The 18,969-nt window shown below is 38.7% G+C and overlaps 1 protein-coding gene and 1 long non-coding RNA gene across 2 annotated transcripts in view; one reads left to right on the forward strand and one right to left on the reverse strand.

Annotated features, from left to right (window-relative positions):
* Nucleotides 1–5,173: 5,173 nt before the first annotated feature.
* Nucleotides 5,174–7,976, forward strand: LOC127881379 (uncharacterized). Its single transcript, XR_008050036.1, has 3 exons — nucleotides 5,174–5,412; nucleotides 7,093–7,154; nucleotides 7,842–7,976. It is a non-coding gene; the product is annotated as an uncharacterized LOC127881379 (long non-coding RNA).
* A 407-nt stretch (nucleotides 7,977–8,383) lies between these two features.
* The window catches only part of LOC127881361 (monocarboxylate transporter 14-like), a 14,906-nt gene continuing 4,320 nt past the window's right edge, over nucleotides 8,384–18,969 (reverse strand). Inside the window, exons 3-8 of the mRNA XM_052429136.1 lie at nucleotides 18,830–18,969; nucleotides 17,060–17,161; nucleotides 15,277–15,966; nucleotides 13,652–13,831; nucleotides 10,041–10,166; nucleotides 8,384–9,518 (exon numbers count right to left, since the gene is read on the reverse strand). The exon at nucleotides 18,830–18,969 is cut by the window's right edge and continues 4 nt beyond it. Coding sequence (XP_052285096.1) covers nucleotides 9,400–9,518; nucleotides 10,041–10,166; nucleotides 13,652–13,831; nucleotides 15,277–15,966; nucleotides 17,060–17,161; nucleotides 18,830–18,969 — 1,357 coding nt within the window. The 3' untranslated portion in view covers nucleotides 8,384–9,399. The remainder of the gene's footprint in view (nucleotides 9,519–10,040; nucleotides 10,167–13,651; nucleotides 13,832–15,276; nucleotides 15,967–17,059; nucleotides 17,162–18,829) is intronic.

The raw sequence follows: 18,969 nt of genomic DNA on the forward strand, positions 1-18,969 counted from the left end.
TCGCAAACTATCATGAGGGTACAGTAAAAGGACAAGTTGCATAACTCTGGTTGTCATTTTTACTGAATTATGGCCCTTTTTTGACTTAGTAACTATGAATATATGGTTAAATTTTGTGTTTCGAACCACTTTACTCTAAAGTATCAAGGCTATTGCTTTCAAACTTCAAATACTTTCATGCTAACATGAGTTTACTGTACCTGGCAAGTTGAATTTTACCTTGACCTTTGAATGACCTTGACTCTCAAGGTAAAATTTATTAAATTTTGCTAAAAATGCCATAACTTCTTTATTTATGATAAGATTTGATTGATACTTTGACAAAACTACTCTTACCTGACAAACCACAATAGACTCGACCCAAACCATCCCCCGTGCCCTCCCCCCTTCCCCCCCCCCCCCCCCGCCATATTTTTTTTTTTTTTTTTTTGAAACCGTTAAAAAACACAAATATTTATTTTTATTATTTTATGTTTGAAATACCGTCCAACCATCGCACCCAAGAATCCCCTCCCCCCCCCCCCCCCCCCCCACCGAAATTTATATACACCCCTCTTCACTCCACCCCTCCCTCCTTTGTGATTGAAAATAAGAGTCCCTTCACCTTTAAAAATAAAATAGATGAGCGGTCTGAACCCGCAAGGCGGTGCTCTTGTTTAGCTTACCTGATTGCTCAGGTGAGCTTTTGTGACAGGTCTTTGTCGTCTGTCCATCTGTCCGTCCAAATTTGTTCGTAAACGCTAGAGGCCACATTTATTGTCCGATCTTCATGAAACTTGGTCAGAAGCTTCATCCCAATGAAATCTCGGTCGAGTTTGAAACTGGGTCGTGCCCGGTCAAAAATTAGGTCACTAGGTCAAAACAAAGAAAAAACTTGTAAACACTGGAGAAGTCACATTTCATGCCCAATCTTCATGTAACTTTGTCAAAATGTTTGTCTTAATGATATGTTGGTTGAGTTCACAAGTGGTTCTGGTCTGTTGAAAAACATGGCCGCCAGTGGGCGGGGCAGTTTTCCTTATTTGGCTATAGAGAAACCTTGTAAACACTCTAGAAGTCACAATTTTTGCCCAATCATCATGAAAGTTGGTCAAAACATTGGTTTTATAGATTTCTCGGACGAGTTCGAAAATGGTCCAGATCTGTGAAAAGACATGGCCGCCAGTGGGCGGGGCATTTTTCTCTATATGTATATAGTGAAAACATGTGAACACTCTAGAAGTCACATTGTTGGCCCAATTTTCATAAAATTTGGTCAGAACATTTGTTTCCTTGATATGAGAGTTGAGTGCGAAAATGGCTCCAGTCAGTTGAATAACATGGCTGCCGGAGGGGGGGGGGGGCGGTTTTCCTTATTTGGCTATAGAGAAACCTTGTAAACACTAGAAGTCACAATTTTTGCCCAATCATGAAAGTTTGTCAAAACATTAGTTTTATTGATATCTCGGACGAGTTCGAAAATAGTCCAGATCGGTGAAAAAACATGGCCACCAGTGGGCAGGGCATTTTTCTCTATATATATATAGTAACAAAACATGTGAACACTCTAGAAGTCACATTTTTGGCCCAATTTTCATGAAATTTGGTCAGAACATTTGTTTCCTTGATATGAGAGTTGAGTTCAAAAATGGTTCCGGTCAGTTGAATAACATGGCTGCCGGGGGGGGGGGGGGGGCAGTTTTCTTATATATACATAGCAAAAAAAGCTTGTGAACACTAGAAGTCACACTTTTTGCCCAATCATCATGAAACTTGGTGAAAAGATTGGTTTTATATATATCACATAATAAATGCCATAATTATTGCCCTTAGATTGTCCAAATTTTCATTATATTATACAAAATCCTTGTAAACACTCTTGAGGTTACAATTTTGTTTCAGATTTTATGAATCTTGGTCATAATATTTATTTTTGTAAGCAAAGTTTGATGTTTGGTAATGGGGGTCAACTCAAAATATAGGTCACCAGGTCAAATCTTACAAAAACAAAAACACTCCATATGCCAGAGTTTTGGTTCAATAATGATGAAACTTGACCAGGATGTTTGTCTGGACAATATCTAGGTCAAGTTTGACGTTTGGTAAAGATTGAATGAACCGACTCCTCTCAGGTGAGCGAACTAGGGCCATCTTGGCCCTCTTGTTCAAGGTATTTACAGAAACCATTTCTAGACTTCGTAGACGATTCACGAAAGGCGGATGAATACAGATTTGGCAATGTCCGTACGTCAGTCCGTCTTTTCAGGGCCTTACGTCTGGAATTCTAGATTTCAATATGAAACTTCCTGGGTGTATAATTATCAATGAGGAGACGTGTCATGAACAAGAACCATAACCCTGCACTTTCTTAAACAAGAGTTTTGTTATATGTTAGAATTCTAATATAAATTAACGGATGTGTTTCATCCGTAAACACAATCTTTGGTGTGGGGATATCGAGTCAACCAATTTACTTGTTGATGATCGCTGTTTAGTATTAGGCTGATTGATATCGTTTACAAAAATTCCAGAATTTGATATAAATCGGCTGTATGAGCATTTATTGACGCATACACTAGCCATGCAGGGCATGTCTGTAAAGCTCGTTTGCAATACTTAACAAGCTGTACATTTACGACTGTATTATAAGGATACTTATGTACAGGTATCAAATTCGACGAAAAGTCCAAATACAAATGTGCATATACATTCATATATAATTATGTTCAAATATACACAAATAAATTCATACATTAAGGTACATTTACATATACCGGTGTACTTTAAAAATTTTATATGGCATAGTGAATATTTAATTCTTGAATGTGTACGATGAACAACTGCGTTTGAAGTTATGGCTAAAATACAAGTAAAGTACTAAATTATTTCAGCTACACGTCGCTTGTCAAAACTTCTGTACACATGTATCAAATCGAATCTTGTAAGGAGTTATGGTCGTTTCGTGCCACTACCAGTTCGTGCCACTGATCTTTCTGTTGAAAAGGGGTAGCGTGTGTTGTGTTGTTGTTTTTTTTATCGAGTGCACCGGGATTGTCTCCCATATGGCCATCGCCCCCAGATAGACGTGTTAGTTGGTTACGGGGGATAGTGCAAGATACAGGAGACACCCCGTTCCAGAGGTGACCCTGGGTCTTTTAGTGCCCGGTGTATAGCACCTAGTACACTGCACCTCGGTTTAACGTCTCATGCGAAAGACGAGTTAGTAGGTTAGGTGCAGCGGGGGATCGAACCAGCGATCTCTGGATTGTGAAGCCAGTGTGTTACCACTAGACCACGGATCCGCTACAGGGGGTAGCGTTTCGTCCCACTGATAATATATAGCCGGGTAGGTGTGAATAATACCGTGTAGGTGTGAATCAAAACGGAAAACTGTTGCACCTGTGATGGTCACCTCTGTGCCATGTAAAAACAACATTGTTTAATTTCAAGATTATTTATTATCACGCCACAAGATATATTTCATTTTAAGATTTATTTAACATTTGTACACATATATACACACAATAAAACGGCCTCTTATACACATAGCAAATATAGTACACTACACGTTTTTATGCTCCCCAAAATTTTTGGGGGTAGCATATAGTCGCCGCTTCGTCTGTCCGTGTGTGTGTCCGTCCGTGCACAATTTTTGTCCGGGCTATTTCTCAGCAATTAATGACCGGAATTCAATGAAACTCTATGGGAAGCTTCACTACCAACAGGAGATGTGCATTTTATCAGCCGGTTATGGTCGGATGATTTTTCACAGAGTAAGCTGTTTTTTTATTTGCATTTTCTTATTGGGTATTAAGAATAGGCTAGAGAGGACACGAATCCACGCTTGAAAGCGGACGTGCTGGATAGATATGAGTCTTCAGCAGTACGTTTGACTAGTCTGGATTACTTGCCCCTGACACTTTGTATTGGTATTAGTACGACGGGAACCAGAATATACGTTTGACACGCAGGTTTGTTTTTGTTGTTGTTTTTTGAGGGGGGGGACTTTATTATGAAGAAAATTGTAACATAAATTTGGAACTATATTAATACTGATGCTGCTATGAAAACGCGCCAACTCTGGGTGGGGTAACAAAGTTTGAGACGATTCCATGCGATATTGGGTAAATAAATCTTGTTAATGTCCACCTGTTAGGCTGTTACCTTTACAAGTTTTGGACTTGCTCAAAACTCGGTCTAAAAAATCACTGCATATTTAACCTACCGCCCTCAACACGACATTTGTATTTGATAACACCACAGAGGGGGTAATCACGTGACAAACAAGGAGGCGACCAAACTCTTTCACGACGGTTACATTACATTCACCTCTGTGGTGGGCTTAGAATTTAGGTTACAATATACTAAATCTTTTTGGAGTGCAATGCTAAACTCTCTAAAAACATGAACATCATTTATTTGAAGACACGGTTCTCTGTAGGGTCACTTGCCATGACGTTATTTTAGTATATTTCTGTGTGCATGTGGCAGGGAAAACATTGTTGTTTACTAGAAATTCACTCTTTTATCTGAAGATTGGAGACTACATAAGACTTTGACAGATGGCGGGAAACCCTCATGAACTGGATAGAAGCCGGTAAATAGATGGCCGTAAAACAGTGACTTTTGATTCGTGACGAGTTCTTTCTTACATATCGCGTGACCTATCTTTTTTATTGCTTAAATCAATTCGGCTTGGAATGCTCTTCGAGAAAAGGTATGGTTATGAGGGTCTCTATGCGCAAAAGTTTGACTTTATTTTTCGTTAAAGTTATTGCTTTTACATTGAATTTGTGTAGGAAATCTTTTACTATATTGTAACCTAAACTAGCTTTAGGTAAAAAATGTAATATCATCTGCAAGTGCAAAATATGACTGGGAAAGCTGATTTTTGGTCATTTCTTAGCAAAAGAGAAGAAAATTAGTGCATGAAATGCATGAATTCAGATTATTTGACCTGGAATAGTTGTTTTTCAAGTTGATCCCCCACCCTTGTATAGCCGAATAAGGGCTAAATTGCTTTCCGTCTTAAATTCAAAGGCATTTTGGTTGACCGTGTAGCGTTATTGTGCTACATGCAGTAAGAATTCAACGCCAAGGACTCCGCAATCCAGTAACGCAACAATAGCTTGTGCGTAAAGCATAAACATTCAAACACAGCCCAATTTCACCTACATGGAATGGCGGACATTTTTACAGTTTTGACAGTGCAACAGATGCTTAACTGAGCCAGCTTTCATATTTAGTACAATCATGCATATAACAAGCTTTATCACCTCATATTATTCATAGAAATACACTTAAAATACATAAATGCATGTTTTTTTCTTCATTGTATATCTATTTCTATTGGGTATTTTGACTTTTTCAGGTAGAGGAATGTCTGCAACTAAGCCGAGGGCCACTGGATAAGGGTTGTTGATGGTAAAACAGGTAATAATACTAATTTATTATCATGTACACAGGCAAATAAGCATATTTATGATGCTTAAGGTGTGAAATACTGTCCTAATCAGTTTTGTGGTCACTCAAATTCTTGCCGTCGTGCAATTCCCATGCAGTTTGTATCGATTATTCCGCGTCCTGACACGTAAAGCTCGTGCTCTGTTGGCAGCAGAAGTTGGCACTCAACATGTTTATCCTTGTTTCTGAGCATGTATGCAGCACAGCTGAGTTGATTTGCTACTTGTTACCCTACAATTAGCTTGTGTTTGGTACTGTTTTCTCACAATATGCTTACAGTCATGGTTCCGGCTTGAGAAGATGTCGCGTCCGACTTAAACATAGGATTGTTGTAGCGAGTGTCCCCTTCATGGTTTACATTAGAGGGATCTTTTTGACAAAATTTGGCACTTTCAGCAACCAGTTTTGTTTTTTATTTGGTAAATGCTTCTGTCATTCAGTGATTTAAGGGCAGTATTGACTTTATTCGCTTGTCTTTGCATACAGAGGTGACATGGATCAATGATGTTTGTTGTGTTGAGAATTCTGCGGGAAGCTGTGTCCCCAAAAGAAGTACTAGAAACCCCTTTCAGGAAGCCTGCATTGATCTGAGCTGCCTTTTTGCCCCTGTTACTACATGGAACCTCATTTCTAAGCTTAAAATGCTTGCCTACATATATGTATCTTGTTCATTTTAACCTCTCCGTCCATTCTATACCCCCAAAATGAGCATTTTTTCTTTCGCTTGGTTATGAATCCCCATTTTTTTTACCCAGATTGCCACCCTAAAAATAGTCAAAAGTACTTATTTTGTGCCCAAAATATGAAATTTTGTATTCTCTTGAACCTCTAAATGAGAGCTGGCAATGCATATTGACCATCTGCTGCAGTTTAAAGGCACCCATGACATTATATGCTAGGATATATCATTGGCCTCTGGCAAATAAATGGGCTCCGAGCGACAAGGCGCGTTTCAAGATTTCACACTTTTATTGGTGCTAAACAACAAGTTATTGGAAGCTTATTGATTTCTTCTTTTCAAAGTATTTTTGATCTCTCATTTGTACTAATTTGTTTATTGTCTTGGATGAAATTGGATTTTCTTTGCTTTGAAATTGACATTTTTGGGGTGATTTAAAAAAAAACACACACAAAAAAGACATTATCAAAATTGCTTAGAGTGAAAATATCTAACAAATTCATTCTTTCACCACCCCGCATAAGCCCCACGTGCATTTCCATTTGGTTTGTTTTGGTATTTTGTTGCAGATATTGAACTTAACACATTTAAATCTTAAAGGGACATTTAAGCTTTAACAGGCCTAAAATCGCCTTCTTTGGACCGAAAACACCCGCGTGTGAAAAAATGAAAAAAAATGGCCAAATGGACAGATAATCCAGCCAAACTTATTATATGTGTGCAATATGAATAGGAAGATAAGAATACGCAAGAAAAACACATTTTAATCAGAAGATATTTTTCCTTTAGGTTACAATATACTAAATCTTTTTGGAGTGCAATGCTATACTCTCTAAAAACATGAACATCATTTATTTGAAGACACGGTTCTCTGTAGGGTCACTTGCCATGACTTTATTTTAGTATATTTCTGTGTGCATGTGGCAGGGAAAACATTGTTGTTTACTAGAAATTCACTCTTTTATCTGAAGATTGGAGACTACATAAGACTTTGACAGATGGCGGGAAACCCTCATGAACTGGATAGAAGCCGGTAAATAGATGGCCGTAAAACAGTGACTTTTGATTCGCGACGAGTTCTTTCTTACATATCGCGTGACCTATCTTTTTTATTGCTTAAATCAATTCGGCTTGGAATGCTCTTCGAGAAAAGGTATGGTTATGAGGGTCTCTATGCGCAAAAGTTTGACTTTATTTTTCGTTAAAGTTATTGCTTTTACATTGAATTTGTGTAGGAAATCTTTTACTATATTGTAACCTAGAACGGAGTATTTTTATGAAAGCGTCTCATTCATGTCATGATCATTCCAAGCGTTCATCATGGAGGTTACAGAATACTAAACAACCTCTTGGTTACATTACATTCACTGCATTAAAGAAAACCACCTCATACTATAATATCTTATATCAGTCTTAATTCATTATTATAAAATTGATATGTTTTTTATGTTAACAAACCTACATTCATACGTCGAAGCAATGCCTAACGTAACTCGATACAAATTATGTTCAATTGTTTACATTTGTGAAGTGCGTGGAATGATTCCATCTGCGTAAATGGGCAATAAAATAGTTCCAAAGAGTTGCATTAAAACTCGCAAGTTTTTGCATGATGTATCGTAATTAAAAATGTCTATTTCATTATTGTACGCCTCTGATCTTAAAAATATCCAATCAAATATACATTGAATGCGTTTATTCGGTTTTACTTATTTTATAGGCAAAATGGCATGCTGAGCCTTACGCAGAGTTGTATGTGAGAGCAAGGAACGACAACTCTGCGTGGAGATTGGGCGGCGACGTCCCTGCAGAGACGAGGATTTTTCGACGTTTTATACCCTTTATAACTTGTATTAATTGTTTAAATGCTCATTTTCCAGTCGTATCAGCAAGAAAGTGATATGAGTTTATTATGCCCCCCTTCGAAGAAGAGGGGGTATATTGTATTGCACATGTCGGTCCGTCGGTCGGTCCGCCCAGCAAATGGTTTCCGGATGATAACTCAAGAACGCTTAGGCCTAGGATCATGAAACTTCATAGGTAGATTGATCATGACTGGCAGATGACCCCTATTGATTTTCAGGTCACTAGGTTAAAGGTCAAGGTCACAGTGACTCTAAACAGTAAAATGGTTTCCGGATGATAACTCAAGAATGCTTAGGCCTAGGATCATGAAACTTAATAGGTACATTGATCATGACTGGCAGATGACCCCTATTGATTTTCAGGTCAAAGGTCAAGGTCACACTGAAGCAGTAAAATGGTTTCTAACGTATTCACACAATTGCTGCCACTACAACGAACACCCCATTGGGGGGGGGGGGGGGGCATGCTTGTTTTACAAACAGCCCTTGTTTTGTATTGCAATTCGCTTTATATATAGACTTTACTCTGCACATTTTTTTAGTGGAGCTGTTATTATGTCATTCCGCTAAGAAATTTCGCAGCGGGTAAAGTCGAGATATACTCGTGATTTTCAGTGCTATTCGGGTTGTCGGACACACTGCTTTGTTGTTTAGACTCGCCAGAAACCTCGATGAAACGCAAATAAATTCTATATCACACTGTCTTGACATACTTCTCGTTTTGACATTTTTAACATATGTGCATGATACGAAACAGAGTTCTAAACGTCCACTAATTGATATTGACGTAAACATTCATTTGTGCTCACCGACAATGTATTGTTTCACACGCAAATTTGTCGAATCTGAGTGTAAACTACTTGGCTTCAATATGTACACATATTCACTACTTGTTTTACGAACAACTTCATTTGAAAACACTTCCGAATCGCCAAACTGTAATATCTTCAGTAAATACAAATTTTATCATCCATCTGTTTAAAGTATTACAATAAGTAGCACAAAACTGTACGTTATGCTATCAGATGTAACATACAATCAACAAAATCTTACTTCGATTGTTACAGTAAAACCAAAGATGTATTGATTTGACTGCAACTGCACAGACATTCTCCTCCGCGATTATTTATGAAAGTTCACATTCTTTCTTCTTATATGCTCATGTACAGACACTAACCTCAGAGAGATGCTAAGTAAATTGCCGTTTGTATAAGCGCAACAACTCGTGGATCACGTAATCATTCATCGTGATGCTACTGCATTTCCCGCCTTTTCTAGCCCATAACCAAATTACAGCGACGCTTGTCTTTCATTGTATCTCATAGCTATTGATTCGTCCAACTCACTGAGTCATAGAAAGACTCGACGCCGGGCCTTCCTTACCGCATAGACAGACTTTCCAAGTACGTCCTTTTATGTTCTATTCCCATTTAAACACTTGGGAACCAGAAGCAGTGCTCCAGCCACAATAAACTCTGCCCCTGCGACGATGAAGGAAAAAGTGTAGCTGCCGGTCCGATCAAACAGCCAGCCTGAAATAAGCACGTATAATGTTGTCAAGCAAACGGTATCTGAATGCGCAGTATACGAAAGTAACACGTCGAACATGGCTTTCAAAAAATATTATATTACATATACATTTACTTTTAAATATTAATTTTTGGCTTTCCTTGTTGATGAGGTGTTGCTCACACGTGTCTTCTTTGAATTAATAAAGCAAATACTCTGAAAATTCAATAATACATTTTACATTTCGCAATATTATAAGAAGACACGTGTGAGTAACACATCACCCATCTTAAACAAGGAAAGCCAAACATTAATATTTAAAAGTAAATGCATGTAATATATTATTGAATTTTCAGAGTATTTGCTTTATTAATTCAGTCATTTTTTCTCTCTGTTTTTGCACGACTTTAAAAATAAGAGATACACTGTCCAGCCAATTTTTTAAATTTTACTGAAAGTTATTCAATTTGGGTGCGGTTGTGTGCTGTTTGGGGGAAAACGATGAAAAGTCGTATAATGTTACACGAAGTCTCTACAACGCTTACCTCCGATGGGCGTTGACACAAAGCCGGCCACGCCTACCACGAACAACACGAGCCCTAGCGACCGGCTGATGACGTCAGCACCGAACATGTCCGCGAGCACAACCGGAACAAGCATGACGTAACCACCTGCAAACGGGCAGCGGTTTAAGTCTCATGCAGATTTAAGCTCTTTCAAAGTTTAAACGAAATATTTAGCTTCTTAGTAAAATAAGCACATACGTCTTTTATTAGCAATTCTTTTTAGTCCGTGACATTTAATTGGACCGTGCTCTGTGAAAAGGGGGTTTAATGCATGTGCGTCAAGTGAAGTCCCAGATTAGCCTGTGCAGTTCGCACATGCTAATCAGGGACGCCACTTTCCGCTTTTATTGTATTTTTCGTTTAAAGATGGTCGCTTCTAAGCAAAAATCCAGTTTAGGATTTTTCACACAGCATGACCTCATTGCACTATTTTTCGGCGTAGCTGTATAAGCCAGCTTTTCACCTTACCTGACCTTTGTAAGTGTCCAATAAAATTCAAATAAATTTCCCGCGGCTAGACACGAATGAATACACTTAATTTAGTCCGTTGGCTGATTTGAGCATACCACCAGAACATTGGAAACATAAAAGCGTCTTTGTAACACTGTTTTACTGCGTGTTCATGCAGCATGAAACAACTTTATCTCTAATGAAAAGGCTTGATAGATAGAAATTTTTTACACTAAACACTCGACATCAATACAGTTTGTGCGTGCACCTTTTATTTTCAGAGGATCGCCAGCGCCATAGCGTTTGTACTTAAAGGCTATGTTCTCATATTTAGTAATTACTTTCATATTCCTGTCTGTGTACTACTATATTTAAGTTTATAAAAGTATCGTTTTTCCCTATCGTTATTCGTTTTGGCCAAACCATTTTAAATTGTTTTCGAAATTGAACATTTAACATGTAAAAGTATAAAGTTTTAAACAAGCCGTCGTTCCAGCAGTGGAAGCGTGGCCTTACTTTAATGCATCGCATTAATCCAACCCGCAAGGTATCAGGGTCAGTTCGCGGCCAGTAAAACAATCGTTATACATGATAAGTATTGATGCAAACCATCAATTGAAGGGCGTCGGGAATTTCAGTGTAAAAGGCACTTAATGAAGTTACATGGAACGATTTTTTTCTATTGTAAATATTAATATATTATTGGCCGATTATTTTAAACAAAATAGAAAAAGATACTGGTATAACCATTATCTATGATTTTGTGTTATAACCCCCAAATAACCATTATCTATGATGTTGTGTTATAACCCCCAAATAACCATTATCTATGATTTTGTGTTGTAACCCCAAAATATTTCATAGTTCATTTTATTTACATTGGTTTCCTTTTTGTGCAGTTTTCATTAATGGAACAGAAATGTGTAGGTTTTAAAAAATCTGCTTCATCTGGTAAGCGTAATTTTATATTTTTCTCATCTTCAAGGGGAGATGATTCTGAACTTATTCTTACGTTGCTCATTTACGATAGGGGTTGAGTAATCATTGATATGAAAACATTGTAAAAGTTTTAATGTGTTTACGACCGCCCCCCACCCTCTCACACATATTTCATTGGCATAATAAAAACAAAAAATGGTTACAATAAAACAGCATATTTATTTAAACTAAAATGGCTACATCAAAACAAAAAGTTAACATAGAACACAAATAAAATAATTTGATTCTACTGGGGCTCGAACCTTGGGCCTCTCACATGTGAAGCGAGCGTGTAACCACTACACTACGGAACCGCTTGAAAAATCACCTTCTAACTAAGATATTAATAAGTGACTGTAGTGTAACGGTTATCAATAAAGCAATAAACCGTGTAATCGCTGTCGTCTTGTAAAATTGAAGAAAATACGCGTTAACCAAAACTCGAACAGCAAAAGTCTGCGCTATTTATAGAAAAACCACAAAATAAATATATTTTTATTATGTTTTGTTTTTATACAAAACCATTAAGTTTCACCGGTTCGCGTATTTGCCCAGTCCCTGTGATCTTTTATTATTGCCCAGTCCCTGAGATCAGTTATTAATTAAAAGAATTAGCTTTGCATTATTGGCAATAAATGTTGTAGTAAATGTAATAGGCACAAATGCAGTACTTATTTACACTAATTTACACAAAAAATCACCACTATGCAAGATATTCTGACAACAAAAATATATGCATTGATCTGTAAAATAACTTCTCCTCCCATAAGCGAAAAAAAACGTATTACATACGAGTCGCCGCACACAGTGCGACGCCAATAATATAGACGCTATCGCGTGAACTAGGTGAACTTGAATTTTCTTTAGACCAGAAATATGTTAAATGAAGATATTCAGCGATATAATTATGGTATGTCAATAATAGATTCTTAACGTGTTTTCAACAATACCATGATAAATATTATTTTTGATTAATTTAACAAGAATTGTTCCACCATATTGAAAATGTATTAAGCCTGATCGCGATGATTCTCGATACTGTTAATAATCGAATCAAATAGCAATGCCCGACAAATCACTAAAACAGGTTTGTTCGAAGAACGCGCGTATAAATATTTAAAATATGTACGGATACTTCGCGTGTGGCCGGTTGACTCATATGTTTCAATTTTACTTCCATTCTTCTTTTGGTTTTCTGTTTTGTATCTTTAGGTTTATGACCAGCAATATGTAATAAAGTAAAATAAGCCGCGAAAACTCCGCGTAACATCCCGTACTGAATGTGATGCAGCTAAGAACTGCACAGAAAAAAACATTCGCTATCTTTGATTTCATTTATTAAACGCTTTACCTTTCGCCAACTCCTACCACAATCAACGCCGTATATCTTTTTAAAAAGATATTTATTGTTTAATGTATCCTAAGATTTTTTCTTTAATTCCAGAAACCCCAAAACGCTTTATGGTGAAGTTTAACTGACGTTAGAGCTAAGCGAGATAACTTTGGTAGGATATGTATAAATGTTTACCAAAATTATTTCCCTTGTGGAATTGTCATATTGAGACAAAAGCAGGTCCAACGCGACAACTAAACTATACTTAACCAACAAGAGAAAGTTGCTCTTTTGAAAGAGCGTTTCTGTGAAACATTCATAGTGCAGTTGAAATCTGGAAGTTGTAGATGACATTTTCACTAAATAAGAGCTGTTGAAAGGACTCGTTAAACGATTTTCACATTTTAGGAAATTGTCAATCAATGCTTGTCATAACAAATCAATACTATTTTGTGAAATAGTCTTTCATTATTTTAAAAGTTGGACAACAAAGGTTGATAAAAAGCAAAAGCAAAACCCAATTCTGTACCTATGGGACGTTCAGGCTTTCGAAGATAACATCGAACGAAATCAGAAATACACTTTGTTTGAGAAGTATTGAACACTAAAGCTTGATTATTTTACCTATTTCATTTTACGATTATCCATAAATTGACCTATATTTTTTCATGATTCAGGACTGTTTTTTCGAATTATTCGTATAATGCAAACCCTCTGTTCCAAATATATGACTTTATTTAAATGTTATGTTGCCCAAACAGTGAATAAGTCCCTTTAAAGGAGCGGCTTAATGTGATGTGTAACCTAACTAATGTGGTGTGTAACCCACCTAATGCAGCACCGATGAGGCAGCTGTAGACAAGCTTGGTGGCGAAGCTGATGAGAAGAGGCGACAGAGCGGTGGAGAGGCCGGCCATGAACAGCGCCCCTTGCATCATCCACATCCGGTTGACGCAGGCGCGGTCTCCCACCCAGCCAAGAAAAATCCGACTCAGAGTATTGGCGATTCCTGTCACGATGCACGCGAACACTTTTTGTCAGCTTTTGGTGTTACCATACTAGTCTTTTAACAGAAGTGGGCGAGATTTTAGTTATTCTTTTTTAAACCTTGCTAAATCACTGGACACCGCGGATACTATGTACAATATTCGATAAGGGCCTTTTTCGTATTGCAAGTACCAGAAAGGCGAGATTTCTTCCGGACCCGCCGGTTTCCACCAGCAGCACAAAGGACGCACCGAAATTGAATACTGGTATATTAAATCAAAACCTACTTGCTAAAAGGAGAAAATGCAGATGCAATTTCAAATTAAGCCTAGATTTGGAGAAGCTATGAAGTTAATATGAATGCTCGGATTAACTCCGGGTCATCACAAAATGCAGCCATGCGCGGAAGGACTATGAAACACGTACATGCATTGTTATGTCAATCATGCGCTAGTCAGTTCGTTATGTCAACCATGCGCTAGTCAGTTCGTTATGTCAACCATGTGCTAGTCAGTTCGTTATATCAACCATGTGCTAGTCAGTTCGTTATGTCAACCATGCACTAGTCAGTTCGTTATGTCAACCATGCGCTAGTCAGTTCGTTATGTCAACCATGCGCTAGTCATTTCGTTATGTCAACCATGCACTAGTCAGTTCGTTATGTCAACCATGCGCTAGTCAGTTCGTTATGTCAACCATGCACTAGTCAGTTCGTTATGTCAACCATGCGCTAGTCAGTTCGTTATGTCAACCATGTGCTAGTCAGTTCGTTATGTCAACCATGCGCTAGTCAGTTCTACCCATACACGTGCAATGCTCGAGCTCGGATATTATGCAAGAAACTTACTCGGTCTTCGAGTCCAAAATGGTCAAGAAAAACACTCATGCTCGTGTTGTTTACAATCGAATTAAAAATCGTTTAATGTCTTTAAATTAAAGCCACAATGTATGACGGGCATTTGCCGCGATGTATACTTAATAGGTATCGGTAAGAATATTATACTTCTCTTTTACCAATGAAGTGACATAGTCAAGTCTATGCACATTTTAAAATAGTAATTTATTCAAAATTGTATGAATGCCAAATGTGTCGATATTCAGTTGTTCACTGAAGCCATGAACAGAGATGGGAAACCGTGAACACTTTAGATCAACAATGCAAGAATTATATACATGGAAATATAAATTGTATAAATAAGTCGTGTTCTGAGAAAACTGAGCATAATGCATGTGCGTAAAGTATCGTCCCAGATAAGCCTGTTCAGTCAGCACAGGCTCATCAGGAACCACACTTTACGCTTTTTCATAATATAAAGGAAGTTTCTTCCAATCAAAAATTAAGCTTATGCGGAAAGTGTCGTCCCAGATAAGCATGTGTGGTACCCACAGGCTAATCAGGGACGACACTTTACGCATATGCTATAAACCAAGTTTCATCAGAGTGCGTTTCAGATATATATACGCTACCTATAGTAGAAATGATCCAGGTCGCCTCTTGCTTGGACATCCCGTTCTCTTCGACCGCCTGGTCCGGCAGAAGATTGTAGGGAATTGTAAAAGCCAGATTGAGCACGAACGCCGACCCCAGGAAAAACAGACACCTTGTGTCCCTGAGCAAATCAAAACTGAACATCGAGTTGCATACGTTGCCTAGGCGCAATCTCCAATGTTTCTTTGAAATTTTCGTACACTCATTGCTGTTATCCGATTTACCTATCTCGTGTTCTTGGTTTTTACAAAGAGCGTCAGAAATGAAAGACACTTCTTCGACGGCTGTGTTGAATGAATGCGCTATAGGATGTAAGCAATCAGTATACACGTAGCGTTCATCAGTAGTCATTGATTTTAACTCTATAATAATCGGAGCATCCTCTGTTTTGCGAATATCACTAACATGAAACTCCAATAATTTGTGTTCGACTTTCAAACTCACTTCCGGTACTGGTCCAGAAATACCGCGTGCCTCGGTCTCTGTTTCAATTAATTTCGAACCACTTCCGTCTCCACAATTCGCGCGAAATTCCGGAAGCGGAAACAGCAGTAGCCCGAATACTGCGCAATTGAGCGCCAAACCGGCGTAGATGAGCATGGTGCCGCGCCATCCGTAGGCGTCCAAGAGAATCCGCGTTACCTGGTTGAACACGATCGTCCCAACCCCTGAGGACAGAACGTTTTTTTGTTTGATCGTGTGTTTCTTTTCAACGTTGTAAACAGTATTTCAGTTATATCACGTCGTCAGTTAACATAAAAACATTGTCCAGGCTAAGATGATTACCCAGTAATAAATGCACATACGTTTGCAAGTGACTGACAACCCATTTATGCCTAGCGTCTAGAAAAAAGGCATTGGCAAACAGCACAGACGCAGATGAGACGCCGCATGATGCGGCGTCTCATCAGCGTCTGCGCTGTTTGCTTAAAGGATTTTCTGTAAGAAATAATATAAATATAGAAATAAATATACTAGACATCCCTTATTTTGGAAATAAATTGATCTAGATTATTTAAATTTAGAAGGATGGGAGAGTCCCCTAGGCATAAATGGGTTAATTAATCCAGACCTAGGGTGAGAATGGTCGTATGAAAATTTTCATGACCTATCCCCAAACACATTATGCAAATGGTCGGCAATCAAAATCGCGATCCTCAGAATTGTAGAGCGCTGACCAACTAAGTTATAGAATTGTAGAGCGCTGGCCAACTAAGTTATAGAATTGTAGAGCGCTGACCAACTAAGTTTAGAAACAAAAAGCATCCACAAAACTCCACCAGAACCAGTTTTTACAGCAGAGTGTGATATTTGCCTGGTTATGATACTCGCTTAACATAGTCACACGTTATAGTAATAAGCCATGCATTCCGCACAGGCTATTCAGGGACGACTCTTTCCGTCTAAACTGGATTTTTGCTAAAAAGAGACATTCTTTAAACAGAAAATATCATAAAAGCGGAAAGTGTCGTCCCTGATTAGCCTGTACACACATGCATTGAACCTCCTTTTTACAGTGCACAGCTCTGTTAAAACATATTAACCGTAATTGAAACCAGTCATACCGACGGGCTACTGGTTGCAATATTTGCACGTATGAACTCATAAAATATGAACGTATTTACTCAAAAAAGCCATACGTATATTTACTCATAAAAGCTCCATGCATTCAAGAACCACTCGACGGGCTACTGGTTGCAAAATTTGAACGTATGAGCTTATAAAAGCATTCAAGAAGAACTCTACGGGCTACAAACTTGCCTGATCCACAAATGGCGAGACCGTTCGCCAGGGCGCGTCTCTTATCGAAGTACCTGATGACATAGACCCCCGCCGACAGGTACATTAGTCCGAACCCGATGCCTGAAAGACGTTGGATGCACGATTAGTCACATTTTAAGCTCGGTTGCATCGAAAGCCTTATGCGTATTGAAACGCTCTCGAGTCATTTTCCTGGGTAGAACCAGTACTTGTTGCCTTTTGGTGAGATACTATAACGCTCCCGCAGTGGGGATCAAAACTACGACCTCCTGGTCTCTAGGGGGACACCATAGCAACTACGACATCCCACGATTCACACAAAGAGGAGTGAGTAATCAATTATCGTTTTCGGCGTACCTTTTAAAGATGGGTTTTGACTAACGTTTCTTGTGATAATTATATGCAACAGGAAAGGTGAATGCCAAAATAACTGCGTAAATTTTCACGTTTTGTGAAAATGATAAAATGTCAATCGTAGAACAAATAATAACAAATTCGATCTGGCAAATATAACCGTGTAACATCGTGTGACATTGGTATTGCATGTTGTTACCAACCGGGCCGGCCAGATCAGTTGGTAGAGTGCTGGCCTACACATCCGAGGACCGAGGGTTTGATTCTTGACCCGACTATATAACCTGGGATTGGTAATTAAATCTTGTCTACGACCATTCTCGCCATATCTCTGATACCTCATAAGAATATGAAATTAGTTCTGGTAGTCCAGGGTACCCCAGGAAAAGTGTTAGTTGGTAAATTTACTGCCGATTTAAATGAAATACTGCTGTTGTTGGTTAGTTGACAACAGCACAAAACTATCAAATACCGCGACTTCTTATCCCGATTTTTTTATGGCAATTAAGCATTTCTCAAAAGACTCCAGATAAAAAAAGTGCGGGGTTGTGTTATGTCCCTTTTGGTATGTACATGTATTCTACATTCTTAGAAGCTGTAAACATTATCATAATGTGGATATCTTCTGTTCACATGTTCCAGTACCTGTAGTTTATATTAATATTTGTCCGGCTTTTGTATACTTACGACAAAATGACATCATTATTTATTTTCCGCCGAATTTTTTTCTTAAAATATTGATTGTTAGATCTATTGCATTCAGGTTTAAATACGTATCTAAGTGGTAAAGGGTTAACCTATTTTGTCTCTATTGCATCAAAGCCTCGGCCTTATAAAGACGTGGACTGTAAAGTCCTTGTCCGTGTCACAGTATAGAACGCATCAGCGTCCTAGTCCGTGTCCAGTATAGAACGCATAAGCGTCCTTGTCCGTGTCCAGTATAGAACGCATGAGCGTCCTTGTCCGTGCCCAGTATAGAACGCATCAGTGTCCTTGTCCGTGTCCAGTATAGAACGCATCAGCCTCCTTGTCCGTGCCCAGTATAGGACGCATCAGCGTCCTAGTCCGTGTCCGGTACAGAACGCATAAGCGTCCTTGTCCGTGTCCGGTATAGAACGCATAAGCGTCCTTGTCCGTGTCCGGTATAGAAAGCATAAGCGTCCTTGTCCGTGTCCGGTATAGAAAGCATAAGCGTCCTTGTCCGTGTCCGGTATAGAACGCAAAAGCGTCCGTGTCCGGCATACAACGCATAAGGATTGTGGAGACGCTTTCATGTCCGTTTCTTCGGGGAAAGACCAGTATTTGGTGCTTTTGGTAATATCTCGATATCGCTCCCTGAGTGGGCATCAAACTCGACACCTCCCTATTAAAAGTATGTAAGGTAATAGTTAAACACAAATGTTTATAAATTCTTACCTCCTAGAAATCCGAACGTGAAACAAAGTTGTGCGATTCCGGTGGCAAAGAAGCTGAGTACGAATCCACATGCGCTCACCATGGCGCCGGAAGTGGCAACGGCTCGACCTCCGAACCGGTCTGTGAGCACAGCCGATATG

The sequence above is a fragment of the Dreissena polymorpha genome, chromosome 5 (genome assembly GCF_020536995.1).
Source record: "Dreissena polymorpha isolate Duluth1 chromosome 5, UMN_Dpol_1.0, whole genome shotgun sequence".
Taxonomy (NCBI): Eukaryota; Metazoa; Mollusca; class Bivalvia; order Myida; family Dreissenidae; genus Dreissena; species Dreissena polymorpha.